This window comes from Formica exsecta, unplaced genomic scaffold, assembly GCF_003651465.1.
Source record: "Formica exsecta isolate Colony F162 unplaced genomic scaffold, ASM365146v1 scaffold931, whole genome shotgun sequence".
Classification (NCBI taxonomy): domain Eukaryota; kingdom Metazoa; phylum Arthropoda; class Insecta; order Hymenoptera; family Formicidae; genus Formica; species Formica exsecta.
The window spans coordinates 7272-29520 of record NW_021853698.1 but is presented as its reverse complement, the minus strand read 5'-3'; the positions used below and the strand labels follow the sequence as shown (position 1 = coordinate 29520).

The window sequence follows — 22249 nt, the reverse complement described above, 5'->3', positions numbered from 1 at the left end:
CGTAAAACAAAGGTTCCATTTGTAATAGTAGCAGACGATGCTTTTCCTCTGTCTACAAGGGTATTAAAACCATATTCTCAAAGGAATCTTTGCTATGAAAATAGAATTTTTAATTATCGTTTATCGAGGGCAAGAAGAGTAGTCGAAAACGCAATTGGAATTTTAGCTAATAGATTTAGAGTGCTTTTGAATCCTATATCGTTATCGAGTGATAAAGTAGAACTTATTACTTTAGCCTGTGTAGCATTACATAATCTTTTAACTACAGAAAATACCACTGCAAACACAGATTTATTAAATAATATGAATCGTTTGCCTAATGTAATACAACGACAAGGTAGAGTTTCTGTCGCTGCATTACAAATACGAGAAGAATATAAAGACTATTTTTGTAAAGAAGGAATGGTAGCTTGGCAAAACGATGCAATATCAAAACATAATATGTAAAACAGAAAATAATTTAACATTAATAAATGATATTAAGGCCGATGAAAATGTCAAGAAAGTAATTTATTTTGTTTATTTATCTAATAATAAATATAATGCTTTGTTATTAACTTTTAAAAATGTGTAATGTAACTTTTAACAGAGTATGTAACTTTTAAATATGTATGTTGTAAGGTCTTATTTTGTGGATCTATCTAAATGTAATGCTTCGTTTACAATGTTTAAAATTTTATCTTCAGTATTTTCATATATTGTAATGTCTTTTATCTTTCTTAATTTTGAACAAAGAAATTTAAAAAAAATATCTATAGTGTCTTCCTTAGTCGATTTTCTTTGTTCTTCTAACATTGTAGATATTCCATGTAATGTAGAAGTTGCTGATTCTAATAATATATCATCTTTATCACAACTTCTCCTTTTTTTCTGCCACTTTCTATTTCCAAAACTGGTTGATGGCACAGAATAATTTTGAACATCTACGTCAAAAACAATAAAATTCTGGCTAGATATTGTTTCTTCTACAGGCAAATAATCATCCTATGAAAATCAAATGTATAATTAGTATTATTAAAGTCCTAGATACAAAGTAAGTCTTTGATACAATTTAAAATAACTCTTAAAAGTTATTTTAAATTTTAAAGTTTCTGTTCAAAAGAGAGTAAGAAATATTTTGTAATACAGAAATATTTTGTAATTCTTTTTCTTCTATCGTTATTTTTAATTTCTGCGATTGTAACGTTCGGTCTCAAACATTTTAATTCAGAAAGAATCTTTTCTAATGCATCGGCATGAGCATGTTTATTTTTGTAATTGATAGATTTTATGCTTCAAAAGATAACCAGTTTTTTCAACGCGGGATTCGTACGCTGCCCGAAAGATGGGAGAAAGTAGTGGCTAGCAATGGACAATACTTTGAATCAGAAATGTATAACCAGCTTTTTACAATAAAGCCTCGAATTTCGGAAAAAAACGGCGGAAGCAAAGTTGTACACCTAATACATTTGTTCTATGTAATCATATTAAAACCAGTAAATATATTTGCTTTAAATATAAAAACTCATATAGTAAAATACACTTATTTTAAATATAAGAACTTACTAAAAGTAGAATTTCTGAAGCTTCTAATTTTATAGCTAGGCCAGCATGTATTTAAAGATTCATGCTTTCTGATTGCAGTCATTAATTTTCTTGTGAGTAGGCCAATGACAAAATTGCCCTTGTATCCATGTTGAGGGTACCGCTTCCACAGCAATGCAACATGTTTTTTATTTCAATTTTATAAAAAACATAAAACATAATTTGTTAATAGAAGGTTGTAAAATAAAATCGGGAAAATCTTGAATCTCTAAAATTAATTAAATTTTAAAATCGGTTCATGGGGAAAATGAACAAAAATTCATTAAAACGAAACTATTTTCTACAAATTTTAGAAATTTCCTGTAATAAAAAAGATGATAGTAATCGTTGATATGATAACGTTAACAATTAACGTTTGCATGTATTAATGGAAATATTACATGTTTTTCCTCCCAATTTAATACCACACATTTAAATAAGATATCTGCTACATTAAATATTTCAAGAGGACCAACATTGTCAACAGAAAAGATTCCAATCTCTTTTGATTCGCAGGGACGCGTATAGAAATTTTCTACGATCATAAACTTTCTGCCTATTATCTTAAACTCATTATTCCAATGGACAATATTTTCAATTAAAATTATGTTTCCATTGATAAGAGTACAACAATTATTAGGATGATCTATACGCAACACAAAGTCTTGTAAAATAATTTTTTTTAATTGTTTACATAAATAGGATATTTTTTATTTGTCCTTTCTACTATTCGACCTGGATGAAAATTTTGTTTGCTTTTCCTTTTAATTGTTTGAGCTAACGGTTTTTCACCTTTACGAATAGATTTTAAAATACTTTGTAAATAGTTTTCAAATGGAAAAGCGCTAAAATTGTCTAATGGGCCATAAATTTTTACATCTTTAGAAAGATGCAATAAATTATGAACATTATGAGATATATTTTGTGCGCCATATAAAATTTTAAATGTGTTCACAAAATATGAAAGAAGATTAGAAGCATAATCAATAAAGTGTAAATATTTTGAAGACGTTAATATAATTATTGCAACATGTAAACTAAGAAAATTTATATATCTATCATTATTTAATACTTTTCGAAGTACAACAGAACCAGTGTAAAACAAAAATTGTCTGAACTCAGTAGCTTTCCATATTTTTGCTTCAAGTAATGATCGGGGCTTACGGTTAAATTCTACTGGCATATTTTTGGTTTGATTAATTAAATTGGAAGATATTCTTGCAATATCTTGATATGATAATTTTACGGAAGGTTTTCCAAAACACCACAAATTTATTACTAGTTTTTTTACGACTCCAAGACAAATTAAATGCATATAATCTAAGGGAAAAGATTTAATCATATCAAGACCAGGGATCTGCTCTAATAAGCTAGTGCCATTGTGATGATCTTCTTGGACTTTTAATCTGTAACAAGAATCTGTTCTTAAACGTAAATGATTTGTATTAGGAAAGCAGACACGATTATTAATATAAGTACCTTCCTCGTAACACTTAGTACACGAACAGTAACCCATATGACCGACTGTGTAAGTAATATAAGCTTTCGCTACTGCATCACATATAAAATGAGAAATTTTGACAGAATAATGTTTAGTATCGATAACAATTCCAGTATTAATAACATTTGATATATCCTCAACAAAATCGCTTAAATAACAGTTAGCGTTTTTAGGTTTTTCATAGCCATGATAAATGCCAATCATATCTACATTACTATGATGTTTAACAAGCCGACATAAAATGGGATAAACTTGACTTCCAGAACTTTTTGCCAGAGGCAGACCATCTATATTAATTGCAAGTTCTATAATTCCGGTATTCTTGAAAAATCATTTGAGTGATTTATAAGATATTTTATACAATTTTCTACACCGGAATTATAATATTGCCCAGGTTCAATAACTTTGCTTATAATTGTACGACAAGTTCTTAAAAGAGTTCGAGCATCAGTGCATAATTCAGGGATACGAATTTTTAACAATTTTAATAAATCACTTAATGCTGCATGCGAAATATTATGCGTCAATGACCACTGAATTAAATTCAATTGTATCTTTCCGTCTACATTATTTTCTTTAGTATTAGTGTCATGAGGAAAATACTTATTTTCAGTGCGAGCACCGATAATGTTTTTTTCTATCTATCTACCCATATATTTCGCGTCTACACATATTGTATTAAGTGTACGTTCCACTTGCTGATCCCAACGCTCGCGAGTATCATCTTTTTCTTTGTTTAAATTTCGGTTAACAATCAGGATGAAATGATAACACGAGCGTTGCGAACGTCAAGTGGAATGTGCCTTGAGTCGCATCACTTTACAAAACGTTGATTGATCCTTTGTTGAGCGTCTTTTCTTTGCGATTGAAATATTACATTTGGATAGTTAAAATAAATAAAGGTATGATTGGATTGAGAAAGAGTATTTGTAAATATTTATTAATTTTTACGTTGTACTATTTACGAGAGAACGAGCAGTGGATATCGTCATTATTTATTGTTCTAGTGCAGTTAGCCTAAGCCATTATTATTTCGTTTATATAATCTTCGCTTTGTACTTAATTATATGCCTTAATAATATGCCATTTTAATCACTAGTTAATTTATTGCAGGAATTTGTTATTGCAATATGCCTCGTGTGGCAAAAGTTTCTGTGGAAGATGCTGTCCGTGTGGTTAAAAATTTTGCTATACATTTCATCACAAATGATCTTCCACCATACTCGTCAAAAGTGTGGATAAATATGAGTATGGAATTGAATGGTAAGTGGACTGCACATGATGTCTACGTAGCTGTTCGAGAAGATCGACGAGGTATTGTTACTAAAGCAAGAGACGAATTAGAAATCGTTGTTAATAACAGCACAAACAAGGGTGTTCATGGTACCAAATACATTGATAACTCGAATTCTATCAATGATTCTGCAATCAGTGATGGAACAGATGAAACAGACTCAGCGGACTTCAACAACAATACATGTTTGGCACCATTGTTGAAATTTGATTTGATTCTGACAGAAGAAGAATGGGATGCAATGAAGCTGAATGCCACAGTTCAGTATGGGAGACGAAAAAAATATATTTTAACTAAAGGTGCATGGACAAACATCATAAGCATTGCTCTGTGGAAACAACACAAATTTCCTTGTGCCTTTGTATTCAAGAGAGCGGATGTACATTTAACAGCAGATGAAAGCTGGTACAGTTTGAAAATACAAGAATCATGCAAAAGCAAAATATGTGGTAATAAAATCGATGTATATGGCGAAAAACACATCAATGATAATGGTTTGCATCTTCGAGTCAAAACTTGTGATATGCGAAATATCTTCCATGAAACGGTAAAGAGACCATTAAATGGCAAGCTACGATCGAAGGTACAAGACGATTTGAAAACAAAGGGCTGCAAAAATTGGCAAAGGGAACAGGTACAGCTATATATGAAGGACGGTGATATTGTCCCTCCTTTTATACCCAACGATGCAGTCTTAAGAAATTCAAAAAAAGAAAAAAACAACGCGGATCTGAACGTTCAGCAAGAAGATGGAAGAGATGTCATACGAACGATAGAAAATTTCTCACTAACCGAAGAGTATGCAGGTTTAATATATGCAGTAGGTTCGAGGCCGTTCTTTGTTTTTTATAGCTCACCAGCTGAAATGAATGCATATAAAGAATACTGTCTAATAAAGCGCGATGAAGCTACAATCATTTTGGATTCAACTGGTAGCCTTGTGAAAAAATTGGTTCGGAACGATGGTCAAAACAGTGAACACATATTTCTTTATTCGATTGTAGTTAACTTTGAGAATACGATATTACCTGTGTATCAAATGCTGTCTGAAACGCATACCACTGAGTTCATAGCATACTGGCTTATGCAATGGATTCGTGCAGGTGCACCCAAACCAAAAGTGACAGTCAGTGATTATTCAAGAGCTCTAATTTCAGGCTTGTGCCTTGCATTTAATAATTGTACAATAAAATCATATATTGAGACATGTTTTGTGATCGCCTTTAACATTCATCAGCCAATTAACAAACCGCAGACGTTGATAAGGATTGATGTTGCACATTTGACTCAAATGATTTGTCGCTGGAAATGTTTCCAGACAGTACGACAAACATGTATTAAAGAGTTTTTTGTTCGGTATGTATCTCTTATGGTTGATTCACAATCAATTTCTGAATTTGAACAAATTTTCATTCTCACTTGCATAGTAGGGCTTCAATCCCACGAAGATTCGAAAATAGACGTCTGCGGAGTACAGACACCAAGAGAAGCAAGGAAGAAATTAGAAGAATTCATTGCTGATCGTAATATAAAGATAGATTTTCAGGATGTCAAGGAAAAATCTAATGGTGATGAATTTGACGTGAACAAACCTGAAGAATTTGATCCATGCCAATTAAAATCTAATTCAAACGAATTTTCCCAGGCGGATTCCCTATTGGCATGTGTAAGACAGCGAGTCAATTTGGAGTTTGTCAGGAGAATGGCTTTCGGAAAAGGAATCGTTTAAAACAGAGGAATAATGCGTATAGGAGCAATGTCGTATATTTTAGAACAGAACGCGATAAATCGTTAACGCACAATGTTAGTTAACACAAACACTTAAACGAACGCGTATAAATGGTCTGAGCAAATAATCGAACACACAAACTATCAAACGATAACTCGAGAAACGGAGGCAGCTAAGCAATAAGAGCTTTAACGCTGGAAACCGACGAGACGTCCGTACTGTAACGCGTATTCGTGCAAAAGACGCCCGGTCAGCCACAGGTTCATGCAACAGCCTGCGTTACTAGGGAAACGTACATTTGTTGTCTTACAAGACTCGTTGTTAGGGAAATGTTTATACATTGTTTATAACATGTTGTTAAGTTACTAATTACTAAGCATTCAAATTATGGCGCCCTATTATTATGCGCATGCGGGAGCGCTGCTAGCGCGACCGCTAGATAATCGATTGTAACGCCATCAACAGCCAATTTCTTACACATGGTTGCAACGACGAAAGGAACAGGCCACAATGGCCCTCTATGTTGGGAAAAATCTGAACCCATTTTATTTGCCAGATTTTATTGAACGACTTTTTAATTTAGCCAAAGAATTTCCTCTTTGGACCAGTGCGACAATTTCTTATAATACTCCACATGCTAGCTCAAGTTATGTGGAAGGATATTTTAATGATCTTAAAATAAGAGTTCTTAAAAATACACCACTGCCACTTCGTATCGATAAGTTTATAAAAATTCATATTCGCGATATACTTGGTCAAACATTACTTTTTTCGTCCAAAGTAATTACTTTCAACCAGAGAACTCATGCATTGAACGATATACAAATGAAAAATTTCATTACAACCAACACTACTAATTTGAAACAGAGTACTGGACGAAGTATTTCTGACTGTAACCAAAATCCATCAGTTAAAAGCAAAGTCGTTCTTAATATGAATGATTCAGATTTGATGGCACAAGAGAACTGGCGAGGAAAAGCATTAAATGAAGATATCGGCTATACTCTTTATTCGATTGATGAATTGATAGAAACTCAGGCATTGAACGATACACAAATAAAAAATTTCATTACAACCAATACTATTAATTTAAAACATACTACTGGACGAAGTACTCCTGACTGTAACCAAAATCCATCAGTTATTAAGAGCAAAGTCGTTCTTAATATGAATGATTCAGATTTGATAGCATAAGAGAACTGGCGAGAAAAATCATTAAATGAAGATATCGGCTATGCTGTTTCGATTGATGAATCGACAGAATCTTCCAAGGTGCCGATCTTAACGAGTATACAAATACACTACACCGAAAATAGTGGTATTCAATCCAGCATAGAATCATTATCCGATCATTCATATTGTAAAAATTCAGAATTGAATATACGGCAAGATTCCAGCACATTGCAACACACGATTGCAAATTCAATGAACCAAGTTGAATTCAATTTATGTGAAAAACCAGTACTTAAAATGGGTGAACGTGCTCCGACATTTTCAGAAATTCCACAAAGTTGCGATAATGATCTGAAAATAAAAAAAAAGAAAACCAAGTACTACGAACTATATCCAGAAGTCCGACAAAGAAATCTTCTTACCGCAAATACGAAAAAACCTTTTCTTCTATTGAATGGTGGGATTTGCAAATTACCATTGAAGATAGATGGAGTTAAAGTTTTTTTAAAATCCACATGTGCTTTTGATTCTCTTATACATATCATCATGACGGGTGCTTTGGATGATCCAAGATACGCACAAATCTTAGAAAAATCATCCAACGCTACATTGCAATTCACTTGGACCCTGATTAATACCGGACTCACAAAGGAGATTTATCTAAAAAGAGCAATGCTTTTGAACGATTTGAGATATCCTTGCATCCCTGAAGTACATACGACTAATCGGATACTATCGTATTCTATGAATGCCTTAGATAGTATCGCAAATGTTGTGAAAAGAACCCTTGATTCATATCCTAGTGTATATGTTACTGAAAATTGTTCTGGATGCACTGGTCGATATAACTCAATGCTGTATCTAAATCCGAATCATAAAAAAATTGAAAAGAAAGGTTTTGGGGCTTTGGAAGAAGCTTTAGATTTCCGGCCATATATCTACAATGTGCGATGCCAAAACCCTGCCGAAAATGGTCGATTAAAACCGATTAAAACATAATCCGTTTTAATCGGTTTTAATCGGGGATTGACTATGGTAAATTCCAATTTAATTGCTTTAAAACAGGTTTAATTATAACTTTATGAAATCGTATAATTTCGGATTGAGGTGGAGATATATCATCCAACATTAACCTCGCCTGAAGCGTACTAAATTCGATTTGACTATTTTCAATCGGTTTTAATACCGTATTTTCGGTGCAAAAATCCCGATCGATTCGGATTACATTTTTCTTAATCCGTTTTAAGCGACCATTTTCGGCAGAGAAATGCAAAGGGACAGTACTATTACAGAAGAAGTTAAATTTCCACATTCTTATTGATTTAGATATTCGTTCACATACACGCTTGGGCATCGCTAAGAACGGACTGGAATGTAAATTGACACAGTTACTGACAACCATCAGACTCCAAGTCGAGGAAGAATCATGGGTTACATACAGGTTCGTTTTTAGTTCGTTTTTAGTTTCTATTAAAATATATTTCATTATAAAATTATAAAAGTTATTCGAATTACATATTTTTAATTATTGATTTAATCGAGTAATATGATACTCTTTTATGAACGACTGTAAAGAATAACACATATACATTCAGAATGCTAAACCAAATCAATATCAAAGTTGATAGTTCTTCTCTTATAAACAGTCCCCAGTTTGATGAAATGAAATGTATTTACTATTTATTGCTAATTGCCACAATTACTTTCCTAGATTAACTGGAGTGGTGACGTTCTCATCCAATCATTTCGTTGCGCACTGTCGTCGCTCAACAGGAAGGTGGGAACTTTTTAATGATTTGCATCCGCATATCACGAAAAGTAATTTAAATCAAAATATTGAGCCACATCTGGCAATGTACCTTCAACAATAAAAATATTTTTTTAAGATGAAAATTGAAGGAATATATTCGCGAATAAAATAAAAAAAGCGTTTTTTACCTTAAACCATGCATGAGACTGAAAGTTGTTATAAGTATCCTTCAGTACAAAAAAAAAATTGTTAACTTATTTAATGCTTATTTATCACACTACATATTTCAGCTTTTTCGTTTATGTGATATAATATCTGTAATATTATATCAATATACATAAAACATATCTAAAATTGATTAAAATAAGATTTTATCTTTACATGTTTTCATGTGCTTTGCCCTAATTCTATAATTGGAAACTTCACAATTTATTAAATTGACATTTTATCACGTCCAAAAACAGACAAAAACAGATACATATAGGCCGGTATTCATAGTCCGTTCTTATATTCAAGATCGTCTTAAGTACGATCTTAAGATACTATGCGGCCATTTCATTGGTTGAATGGGATCTTAAGACGACCCAAGACCACACTTAAGACGATCTTGGATATAAGAACGGACTATGAATACCGGCCATAGTATATAGATGTGTACATGGTGTAAGTAACAAGGTGTGCTACTGCGTAGCCATTTCTACTGACCAATAAGAGAGCGTGATTATCGGTTGCTATGGTGATTTTGCAAGATGGCGGAAACTTGGTGCTGCGCAGAATGTGACAATGTGACGAAAATTCGTCCGAGAAGATAGCACACCTTGTTACTTACACCATGGATGTGTATATGATACAAATATTGGAAATTATAATCACAAAATGCCACATGTTTTGTATATTTGTTTCCATAGCGATGTATATACCCAATTTCATATTTATATATAATGTTTCTCTAAAGTTGCGTTCAAAAATCAACTCATCAAAGTATCTGATACAAGAAATTTTTGCTCTTTTTGATTGGTCAATTAAACATAATTCTGAAACGAATAGATTTTTAAACTCATGTGTGAACGTAAAAAAAGATCGAAAAAATTAAACATATACATAGATAAATTAAATGTTAAGTCATATCAAAGACGAAAGTTGTTTCAATAAGAACACTATATATGTATATTACGTGATTTTATAGAATTATAACAATCATTGTCTCAATACACACACACACAAATATTATTTAATCATTTGATTATTTGATAAACATATATGATACAGAGAATTAAATATTATTACATCTAATTTTAAATTCCATTACATATTACAACATATGTATTTACACTTCTGTTAATGCATTCTGTTATTTAAAATATATGGCATTAATATAATATTACACATATACAATTTTATACTCTAATAATTTATTATTTTATACAGTATAGAAACATATTAGCAAAATATATAATTGTGCGTAACTTATATTCATAAGATTTCTAAGATAAAAATAATTTCTCCTACTCTGCATATACGAAAAAAGCTATATCGAATTTTTTATAATAAAATAAAACAATGTTACCACAAAAAAGTATAAAATATATGTACGTACAAATGTATTTTTATTATTATTATTTTTATATAAATTAATATATGTGACAAATAATTGGCAAATATCTAAAATAGAAAGTAATATCTTTACATTTACTCTATTATCTTTACATATTTGTATTGTTAATTATCATATAATACTGACAATGTTCATAAATATATTTGATCAATGACCATATCGACTATTATCGAGATTCAAAATCCATATATTATTTGTGTGACACACATTAGATTTATATCCATATATATTATATAATATGACATTCTTACAAATTACAACTAAAACTTATAGAGTATAAAAAAGATGTTAATATACTTATCACAGTTCAAGTTAAAATTTACTTTCATAGTTAATAAATAATGTATATGTATACATACATACATTTATATTACTAATATATATATGAAGCTTTATATTATAAAATTGTATATATGTATATACATATGTGTGTATGTGTGTTGATATACATGCATCTATGTGCATTGTATATATATGTAGATGAATGATAGACCATATGTGTCTGAATAATAACCTTAAAGCTATTTGAACACAGCCAAGTCACATTAATTATATGATGTCACACCTACGTACAAGATAATATATACGGATAGTTGTTTTACACTGGTGGTGATGGAGGTCTTGGCGCAAGAGTTTCCAATTCTGCAATGGAATTGACATATAGTGCTGGATGTACTTAGGTCGATTCCGATAGCAGTCCATTATAAGCTTCTCTCGCTCGATTGTTATCCTTGTCGGCTTCAACCACGTTATCATCATCATATTTATGAAAACAGATCAATAACATTGTTAATCTGTAATTTAAGAAATTATCATTACTTATTATAATTTATATACCGTGGTTTGTGTTATATCATTATTAGAATCCTCAAATACACTTATGTAGATATAAGATTAATTAAATATGTATAACAAATTTATCACCTGGAATATTGGAAACTGAGCGAAGCATGAAGATAGTCCTATAACCGCTAACATCAAACACGAAAACAGTGTGACGTATATCCAACTAATGCCCATCACGAGTAATGAAAATACACCAATTTGTATGTAGGTCAATACATGACAAAATAATATTAAAGCGCCGGCAGCTCCGCTCGTAATCGCCGCCATGAGAGTTGGGCCATCCATCTGTTGCAACGCTGCTTTTATCTTGTCTATTTTTCTCTCAGAAATACATGATTTATAACTCACAGCATAATGTAGACTGAAGTTTACAGCGAGACCTGTAATAAAGTGCATCTGCATGTATTCAATCAACTTCAAGAACATTTTACTTGGCAATTAGTAATAAACAGTAAATACATTTCATTTCATTGAATCGAACTAAGGACTGCTTATAAGAGAACTAGGGACTGCTTGTAAAAAAAGCTATCAACTTTGATGTTGATTTGGTTTAGCATTTTCAATGTATATGTGTTATTCTTTTCAGTGGTTCATAAAAGAGTATCATATTGCTCGATTAAATCAATAATTAAAAACATGTAATCCGAATAACTTTTATAATTTTATAATGAAATATATTTTAACAGAAACTAAAAATAAAAACTAACCTGTATGTAACCTATGATTCTTCCTCGACTTGGAGTCTGATGGTTGTCAATAACTGTGTCAATTTACATTCCAGTCTGTTCTTAGCAATGCCCAAGCGTATACATGGATGAATATCCAAATCAATAAAAATGTGGAAATTTAACTTCTTCTGTAATAGTAATGTCCCTTTGCACTTTTGACATTACACATTGTAGATATATGGCCGGAAATTTATTGCTTCTTCCAAAGTCCCAAAACCTTTCTTTTCAATTTTTTTATGATTCGGATCTAGATACAGCATTGAATAAGATTGACCAATTCATCCAGAACAATTTTCAGTGACATATACACTAGGATATGAATCAAGGGTTCTTTTCACAACATTTATGATACTGTCTAAGGCATTCATGGAAGACAATAGTATTCGATTGGTCGTATGTATTTCAGAAATGCAGGGATACCTCAAATGTTTCTAAAGCACTGCTCTCTTTAGATAAATCTCTTCTGCGAGTCCGGTATTAATCAGGGTCCAAGTGAATTGTAATGTAACGGATGATTTTACTAGATGATTTCTTAAGACTGCATCATTGGATATAAAGAAATGGACAATATTATCATCCTTCATGTATAATATGTTTCATGGAAGATATTTCGCATATCACAAGTAAAGTTCCGACTGACAACGTGTCGGGTTCGGATGTGTTTTTGCGTGCTGCGTATGTCCTTTGTCTGGACCTTTTTTTGGACTCCCTCCTCTCTTAGAGGAGTTTTGCTTATATTCTACAAACCCATAAGAAACAATGGTGTATGGGCGACTAATGCCCAACCAGCCATAAAAGAAAGAAGAAGAAGAAGAAGCATATCACAAGTTTTGACTCAAAGATGCAAATCATTATCATCGATGTGTTTTTCGCCATATCCATCGATTTTGTTACCACATATTTTGCTTTTGCATGATCCTTGTATTTTCAAACTATACAAGTTTTCATCCACTGTCAAATGTACATTCGCTCTCTTGAATACAAAGGCACAGAGAAATATGTTGTTGCCATAAAGCAATGCTTATGATGTCTGTCCATACACCTTTAGTTAAAATATATTTTTTTCGTCTCCCATACTGAACTGTAGCATTCGGCTTCATTGCATCCCATTCTTCTTCTGCCAGAATCAAATCAAATTCCAACAATGGTGCCAAACATGTATTGTTGTTGAAGTCCGCTGAGTCTGTTCCATCTGTTCCATCACTGATTGCAGAATCATTGACAGAATTTGAGTTATCAATGTATTCGGTATCACGAACACCCTTGCTTGTGCTATTACTAACAACGATTCCTAATTCGTCTCTTGCTTTAGTAACAATACCTCGTCGATCTTCTCGAACAGCTATGTAGACATCATGTGCAGTCCACTTGCCATTCAGTTCTATACTCATATCTATCCACACTTTCGACGAGTACGAAAGATCATTTGTGGTAAAGTGTGTAGCAAAATTTTTAAACACGTGGACAACATCTTCCACAGAAACCTTTGCCACACAACGCAATTCCTTTATCTCTTGGCACTGGTCTTGAATTATCTCTAAAATAGATTTCAACTTGTTGTTCAATTCGACATAATTGATATCACTGCTTGGTCGCCACGATGTTCTAATATCATCAATTGAAAGGGACATCGCTTTCAGTTCATCTTTCGTCTTTTGCCTTTGTAGATTATTCTCATCAAGAAATTCCTCCGATTGTTGCATCGCGTGTACATTTACATCTTTGAGCAAAACTATTGGAATATTAGACCAATCTTGTCGTTTGTTTTTGTTTCCGATTTATTATCAATTTCAGTTTCTTCATCTGGTTTAGTAAGAGACAAAATTTCTCTTACTTCTCTTGAATTACCCTTAGGCCGATATTACATTTGTCGTACGACAAACTTTTTAAGCATATTGATTGGCTGCAAAATAGAAACTTTCTTGAGTCTCTAGAAATTACCTAATCAATGCGCTTAAAAAGTTTGTCGTACGACAAATGTAATATCGGCCTTAACCTGATATTACATTCATACGATAAAATGTTTGTCGGACGTAACGATTGACTATCGAATAAACAATTTCTAGAATTCTAGAGTCTCTATTGAGATTCTCCGAATTCTCCATCTGATAGCCAATCGACAAACATTTTGTTTGAATGTAATATCAGCATTATGGCTCTTGCAGATAAGCGCGATGACGCGACGCGCGAATCCAATGAGAACTTTATTTTTTCCGAAAAGCAGAGCTCTCATTGGATATTGCGTCATCGCGCTGGCTGCGAGAGCCATTACACGACGAAGGTACGCGCAGGTGCAGGAACAGCGGACATGGTTTTATAATCATAGTAGCCTAATAATTAACTACCAAACGTTGTAATTAGACTACGAATCACTACCAAACGATTGTCTTTCAATTAAGACCAATTTGAACAAAATTGGTTGGTAAATAATATATTTGTTTGGCTAACTTTACAGCTTCCAGTTAGCCATTTCCACTACTTAACCACACATGGTTTTTTTTACTTTTTGGATAAATTATGGACCACCAAACGTTGTAAATAAAGGATTTGTGACCACCTAACGATTTTGCATCGAATAAGCCTTGATTTAATCGATTAGACTAAAAATTAAAAATGTCCGGCTAACTTTACACCAATATTTTAATTATTTAATTAAAAAAAAACGGTTGACCACCAAACGTTTTAATTAGGCTACCAATCATCACCAAACGAGCACCAAACGATTAGATAATTTTAATTATCAAAAAGTTAAAGTGGTCCGGCTAACTTTACAGAGCCCTATTTCCAGTGGAAACAGTACGTTAAATTCGATGCGCATTGAAACAGAATCGGATTGACGACTTCGGTGGAAACTAGATCACGGAGTGAAGTGCAAAGCTAGCTTAGCGGATGGAACTGACGATAATTTGTGCTGCTCCTCAAAAAAAAATTTTAGATGGACGCTGTCCGCAGGAAGCTTAGGAGCACTTTCTCTTTTATTAATTTTAGAAGTGGAAAGAAAGCATCATGAAACGCGACAAAAAAGACTGGACGAAAAAACAAGATCATGTCAACTTTATCACGTGATCTAGTCGTTAGTTCTCATTGGCTGCTTACAATATCTAACAGCAAAATACGCAGAGAAAATAGCATTCGTTCTATCACGTAAAACCGTCAGCGTTGCACGTAGTGCTACTCAGCAAACAACTTTTCTCGTTGCGTAGCCTGTACGGTGACTGGCAGCGCTCCTCGCAAGTAAAGCCCGTATCAGACTATGCATTGAGATTGAAATTTGACCAATCAGGACAAGGAAATTTTAGTTTCTTTTATCCTGATTGGTCAAATTTTAATCTTCAATACGTAGTCTGATACGGGCTTAAGGGCTATCGTGCTATGCATATGCAGCAATGCAGCTATGTCAATTTGTGTGCGATAGCTATTGTGTGCAATTTGTGTGCGATATGCTATGCATATGCAGCTATGCCGATTTGTGTGTGATAGGCTTAAAGGTCGGAGCACAGACTTTGGCATAAGCGCATAACCATAAACATAAGGAAATTGATTGGTCAATTTCCTTATGCATATGCTTATGGACCAATCAATTTCCTTATGCTTATGGTTATGCGCTTATGCAAAAGTCTGTGCTCCGGCCCTAAACTCGTATGAAAAATTGCATCGTGGGAAACGGACTTTAGTATAACTTCTTCAGTCTAATATTACTTGCAATTTTTTGATGATCTGCATTGACCTGTCATTTTCGTCGTAAACTGAGCTTTCATCGAAACCTGTTGCATTTGTATCGTACGTAAATATATATAAGTATATATACAAATTTAAGTTGTTAAGTTTTCTCTAGTCGGGATCAAAGAAATTCCATCTGATTTCATCTTACTATTCTTCGCTTTTGGTATTAACCCAGACAGCACAAGAAGGCCAAGAGACATCAGTACAAAACCATCTCTTCTTTCAACTTTGACAAAAAAATTCGAAAGCAAAGCAATTTGAAATATTGACATAAAAATGGCGATAACTTGAAAACAATGCATTTCCGGATCTATGTTCATACTAACTTTTTTTCTTATTTTTGGGTCCCCAATCATCTCCCGAGTGATTGAAACTTTTGAAACACCCTGCATATATATGTATATATACAGGGTGTCCAACAAGTAAGTGACCAAACGAAAGATGGAGGTAGATTTTGGGTCAAACTGAAAAGAAAAGTTCTGTACCTTTTTGCAATTTTTGTAATAATTATTGAGAAATTAATTAAAAAAGATCGGCCAATTGGCGCGCGAGTATTACTGCGCAGTGAGAAAAAACGGCCTGATATGGGCGGCATTGATATGTGGTTGCTAGGACGCGAGAATCCATCATTATGTACCGCTCGTACGTAACCCTTGTCATTTGTAGAGCGTTCCTCCCAAAACTTTGTCGCGCGACTTTGAGAATATATAAAGACATCCAAGAGAGATAAGAAAAAAAGATTTGTGCATTTATTGTGAATTTACACAATTACGAGTATTTTCTCGTCTCTGTTGGATGTCTTTATATATTCTTAAAATTTATCTATTAAATTTAAAGCATTCTCGTCTCTTTTGGATGTCTTTATATATTTTCAAAGTTTATCTATTATATTTGAAACATTTTGCATATTAAAAAATTATTATCAAATTCTTGGTTTTATATAGAAATGGTAACTATTAAACAATTTTCTGTTATCTAATTAACATCGCTATTTTATAAATAATTTACAAGTTTAAGAAATAGAAAATGATTAAATAATTTTACTCAAAAGTTAAAATTTTATTTATATAAATATTAGACTCTATTTTACATCTTAAATAGACAATAAACGGATAATTTTTACTTTTTCGGATATTTATTTGTCTGATTTCTGAACAATTAGTTCAATATCTGAATTCTCTGTGTTGGGATCGTATCAGACAAATTAAACTTATAAAAATAATTATTATATCTTTAATCCTACTAGCCGCTCTTTACAAGCTTTATATAACTATCGTGTGTGTGTGATTAAAACTTAAATGCGGGATAGATAGCGCAACGTGCGCATAGCGGTAAACGAACGAACTAGCGATTATCGAAAACTGTTTCTTGGAATGTTTTTGGAATATTGCTGTAACATTCTCATGAAATATTACAATTACATGTTCCAATAATGTCTCAACAATATTACATTGCAACTTGCAAGATTGTAACATTGCTGCAATGTAATTGCAATGTTCTGTGCTGTATGGGAACTGTTGTCATTTATAGAGCGCTTCTCCCAAAACTTTGTCGCACGCCTTTTGGGTTGTCTCTTCTTGCTGCGCGTTTATACTTGCGCGAATTGATCGATCTTTTTTAATTAATTTCTCAATAATTATTACAAAAATCGCAAAATTATACAGAGGACTTTTCTTTTCAATTTGATCCAAATCTACCTCCACCTTTCGTTTGGTCACTTACTTGTCGGACACCCTATGTGTATATATATATACAGGGTGTATCAGACCACCCGTGCTAGCCGAATATCTCAAAAACCAAAAACGGCAGACAAAAATATTTCAGACAAAAGTTGTAGGGTTTCAAGTAACGCATTACATAGTAATATTAGTACGACCTTGAATAGCGTTGTTAAGGTCATATGAAGGTCATCATAAATTTCTTAAATGGAACCCTCTATTTTTTATTACATATTTTTATAGTTTATCTCGAGAGCTTTTCAAAACACTATAATAAAGTATGTTTTCATTAAATACTTTTTGAGTTATTTCATATTTTAATCTGACATATTTTGATATAAAAAATAAAATACTTTTTGAGTTATTTTATATTTTAATCTGACATATTTTGATATAAAAGATAAAATATCTCGTAAAATATTTAGTTTTCGATAATCTTACCATGATACTTTTATGTACAGAATAATGAGACAAATCAATTAGTATAAAAAAATAATTGTTTTTAAGAAAATTATTTACAATGTATTTTTTTAAAGAATTTACAACTTTTGCATGAAACATTTTTCACGAAAATGCGTTGTTTCCTCAAAAAACTGCTGATACGGGCGCTCTGTTACACCCTGTATATGCATATACATATATACAGCATATATATGCAATATACAGGGTGTCCCATTTTAAATGCCGCAGCCAAATATCTCAAAAAATATGAGATATGAAAAAAATGTTTCAGACAAAAGTTGCATGGTTTGAAGGGGGTCACATGATGAAAATATGGACTTGACCTTAAGTGACCTTTTCAAAACCAGATTAATGTGATCGATGTTTTCTTAAATGAAACTCTTCATTTTTTATTGCATATTCTTATCTCGAGAGCTTTTCAAAATACTATAACAAAATATTTTTTTATTAAGTATTTTTTGAGTTATTTTATATCTTAATTTGACATATTTTGATATAAAAAATGAAATATCTCGTAAAATATTTAGTTATCGATAATCTTACCATAATACTTTTATGTACAGAATAATGAGACAAATCAATTGGTATAAAAAAAATGTTTTTAAAAAAGAATGTAATTATTTACAATGTATTTTTTAAAACAATTATTTGTTTTTTTTACACTAATTGATTTGTCTCATTATTTTGTACATAAAAGCATTACGATAAGATTATCGAAAACTAAATGTTTTACGATATTTTAATTTTTATATCAAAATGTCAGATTAAAATATAAAATAACTCGAAAAAATAGTTAATGAAAAATACTTTATTATAATGTTTTGAAAAGCTCTCGAGATAAGCTACAAGAATATGCAATGAAAAATGGAGAATTCCGTTTAAGAAAACATCGATCACATTGACCTTGTCTTGAAAAGGTCACTCAAGGTCAAGTCCATATTTTTATCATGTGGCCTCCTTCAAACCATTTTTCCGTATCTTCCATATTATTCGAGATATTTGCCTGCGGCATTTAAAATAGGACACCCTATATATACACACACACATTTAACACAATAATTATATTAAAAACTTAAAGTCAGAAAGAATAAAAATGTATCTTATTTTTACTTTCGTTTTTCTTTCTCTAGAAAAACTATTTAGTTTTTTGCTCAAATATGACTTTAAAATTATATTATGATTTACTCTCACAACCGTCGAGAGCACTATACATATTTCTTAAAATATGTGATATACCTTTTGAGCAGAAGATTGTAAACTTAAAAAATCTCGAGCAATATACTTCAGAGTTTGAACAAATTAATCCATTCAAGAAAGTCCCTGTTATAGAGCATAATGGTTTCAAACTTACTGAAAGGTATTATTTTTTTTCTAAAAAATAATAAATATGAAATATAAAAATAATAAATATTTTTGTTTTAATTGTTTTAATTATCTTGACACTGTTCTTTATAGTGTAGGGATTACACGATACATATGTAGAGAATTTAAGGTAGATGATCACTGGTATCCATCTGATTCAAAACATCAAGCAAAAGTTGATGAATATCTCGAATGGCAACATCTCAATACAAGACTTCATTGTGCATCTTATTTCTTAATGAAGGTAATGCATTACCCCTTTTACATACTTTCTTTATACAGGGTGTTCAAAAAAAGTGGTATCAAATTTTAGAAGTATGTAGTACTCGTAAAAACGAATCAAAAAGTCTTAATAAATAGTACTCCAAAAATCATTTATTTCCGAGTAAATAAAACATATTCTGTTATTCTTACTCCAAAAATTTGGTACCACTTTCTGTATATCTGCTGCATAAAAATATATCTATAGATTCTTTTTGCTTTATTTTTTATATTCTAGTTTCTTAATCCACTTATGCAAAACAAATTAGCAAAGCCAGAAAAAGTAGCTGAATTTGAAAGTCGTATGAGTAATTGTCTTGACATTATCGAAAATGTATGGCTAAAAGATACGCAATTCTTAGTTGGAAACACAATCAGTGTGGCTGACATATTCTGTGCTTGTGAACTGGAGCAACCACGTAAGTTATATAAATTTTTGCTTCCCCAGGCATTATAAGACACTATATCTTGATCACAATTTTAATAACAAAATTTTTTGTAGGTATGGCCGGTTATGATCCGAAAATGGGGAGACCACATTTGACTGCTTGGATGAAAAAAGTTGTTGAAGCAACAAGTCCATATTATCAAGAAGCTCATAAGTTTTTAAATAAAATTGCTGAAGCCAAGCCAAGTCAAAGCTTCAATTTTAAGCTTTAATTTTAAAAACAGTAACACTTATATATCGTTTGTTTTAAAATACTTTGTTTATTGGATACTTTTATATTTTTTGAAAAAATATTAAGATTTATACGTGTTATATTATATGTATATGTATACATAATACATACAAGGGTGGATCGAAAAGCAACCTGTTTCAAAATAGCAGACAATGGTTTTAAATTCAAGTTTTATTTTATTTTTCTACATAATCCCCTCGAAGTTCAACGCACTGAGTTTAACATTTCTCCAGCATTCCAATACCCTCCCGGAAGTGATTTTCTTCGAGCTCTTCAAAGTACTCGTTTACGGCCTCCTGTCTATTGTTTTGATTTTTGTTTCTGGTGTGTAAAGGTGGATCCAACTCTCATCCATAGTCACAAATCGCCGCATGAAATCCACCGGATTTTTCTTAAACAGTTCCAGACATTGTTATAATGATTGAACTCGAATTTGCTCTAGAGTGAGGAAACGCGGCACTCATCTTGCGGAGAGTTTTTCATATCCACCCAGCAAACACAAATACATAATTAGGTATAACAACTGTTACATTACATGTTACTCCCATGTTACATAGCAGTTATATTCTGGTGTTATATTGCTTAAATAAGAGATAGTTATATAATCCCAATATAAATTAGGTATAACAACCGTTACATTACATGTTATTCCCATGTTATATAGCAGTTATATTCTGTGTTTGCTGGGCCAATTCTTTGTGTAAAATATGAAATGCCCGATCACTTGAGATGCCTATGGCTTTTGCAATTTCACGCAATTTTAATCGACGTTCATTCAAAACCATGTCCAGGATTTCATTGATGTTTTCTTGAGTTACTACTGTTTTTGGACGTCCTGAACATCTTCGATGCTCGTTCTGAATTGCCACGTTTGAATTTATTCACCCAAAATCGAATAGTTTCGTAGGAAGGACAAGATTCACTCAATGTAGGAAGCATTCTTTCATGGGTCTCCTTAGCTGTTTTTCCTTCCAAAAAGAGAACTAAATCACGGCTCGTATTCCAACTTTATCCATTTTGTACTTTCTCTCAAGACGCTTATGTTCAAATAACTCGAACGAATAATATTTAGCAAACTTCACATGCGTTCTTAAGAAGGATGGAACTATACAATTACATATATATTTGTCGCTTTCTCACATATTAACGAATACACGAACCAAAAGTTTTCGATTTACACTCGTACATACATACATACATACATACCCAGATAGCCAAGTCTGTTCGAACAGATTTTGCCAAACGTCTGCTACAAATTTTTGTCAGCAGAAAGATTCCAGATTGTATACAAAGTCTGTTATATCAAATAATAATAGCAGAATGTCAGCAGAAATGTTACAAAACGTGCTGACATAATTTGACAGCAGATCAGAGAAATTGATAATGATTAAATAATTTAATTCATAAAAGTTAAAATTTTATTTATATAGATATTAAACTCTATTTTACAACTTAAATTAACAATAAACGGATAATTTTAACTTTTTCGGACATTTATTTGTCCGATTTCTGAACAATCAGTTCAATATCTGAATTCTCTGTGTTGGGATCGTATCAGACACAAATTAAACTTATAAAAATAGTTATTATATCTTTAATCCTACTAGCCGCTCTTTGCAAGCTTTATATAACTATCGTGTGTGTGTGATTAAAACTTAAATGCGGGATAGATAGCGCAACGTGCGCATAGCGGTAAACGAACGAACTAGCGATTATCGAAAACTGTTTCTTGGAATGTTTTTGGAATATTGCTGTAACATTCTCATGAAATATTACAATTACATGTTCCAATAATGTCTCAACAATATTACATTGCAACTTGCAAGATTGTAACATTGCTGCAA

At 32.0% G+C, this 22249-nt stretch overlaps 2 protein-coding genes across 2 annotated transcripts; one reads left to right on the top strand and one right to left on the bottom strand.

The window, feature by feature from the left end:
* Positions 1 to 10602: 10602 nt before the first annotated feature.
* Positions 10603 to 14081, bottom strand: LOC115245237. Its single transcript, XM_029823456.1, has 3 exons — positions 12179 to 14081; positions 11550 to 11851; positions 10603 to 11419 (listed from the first exon to the last, which is right to left on the bottom strand). Exon 1 carries the CDS (start codon positions 13900 to 13902, stop codon positions 13144 to 13146), a length of 759 nt encoding a protein of 252 aa, XP_029679316.1. The 5' UTR covers positions 13903 to 14081; the 3' UTR covers positions 10603 to 11419; positions 11550 to 11851; positions 12179 to 13143.
* Positions 14082 to 15825: 1744 nt separating this feature from the next.
* LOC115245238 (glutathione S-transferase theta-1-like) lies at positions 15826 to 20570 on the top strand. The gene is made up of 5 exons (XM_029823457.1): positions 15826 to 15979; positions 19233 to 19459; positions 19558 to 19708; positions 19964 to 20144; positions 20228 to 20570. Exons 2-5 carry the CDS (start codon positions 19260 to 19262, stop codon positions 20383 to 20385), a joined length of 690 nt encoding a protein of 229 aa, XP_029679317.1. The 5' UTR covers positions 15826 to 15979; positions 19233 to 19259; the 3' UTR covers positions 20386 to 20570.
* The last annotated feature ends 1679 nt before the right edge of the window (positions 20571 to 22249 follow it).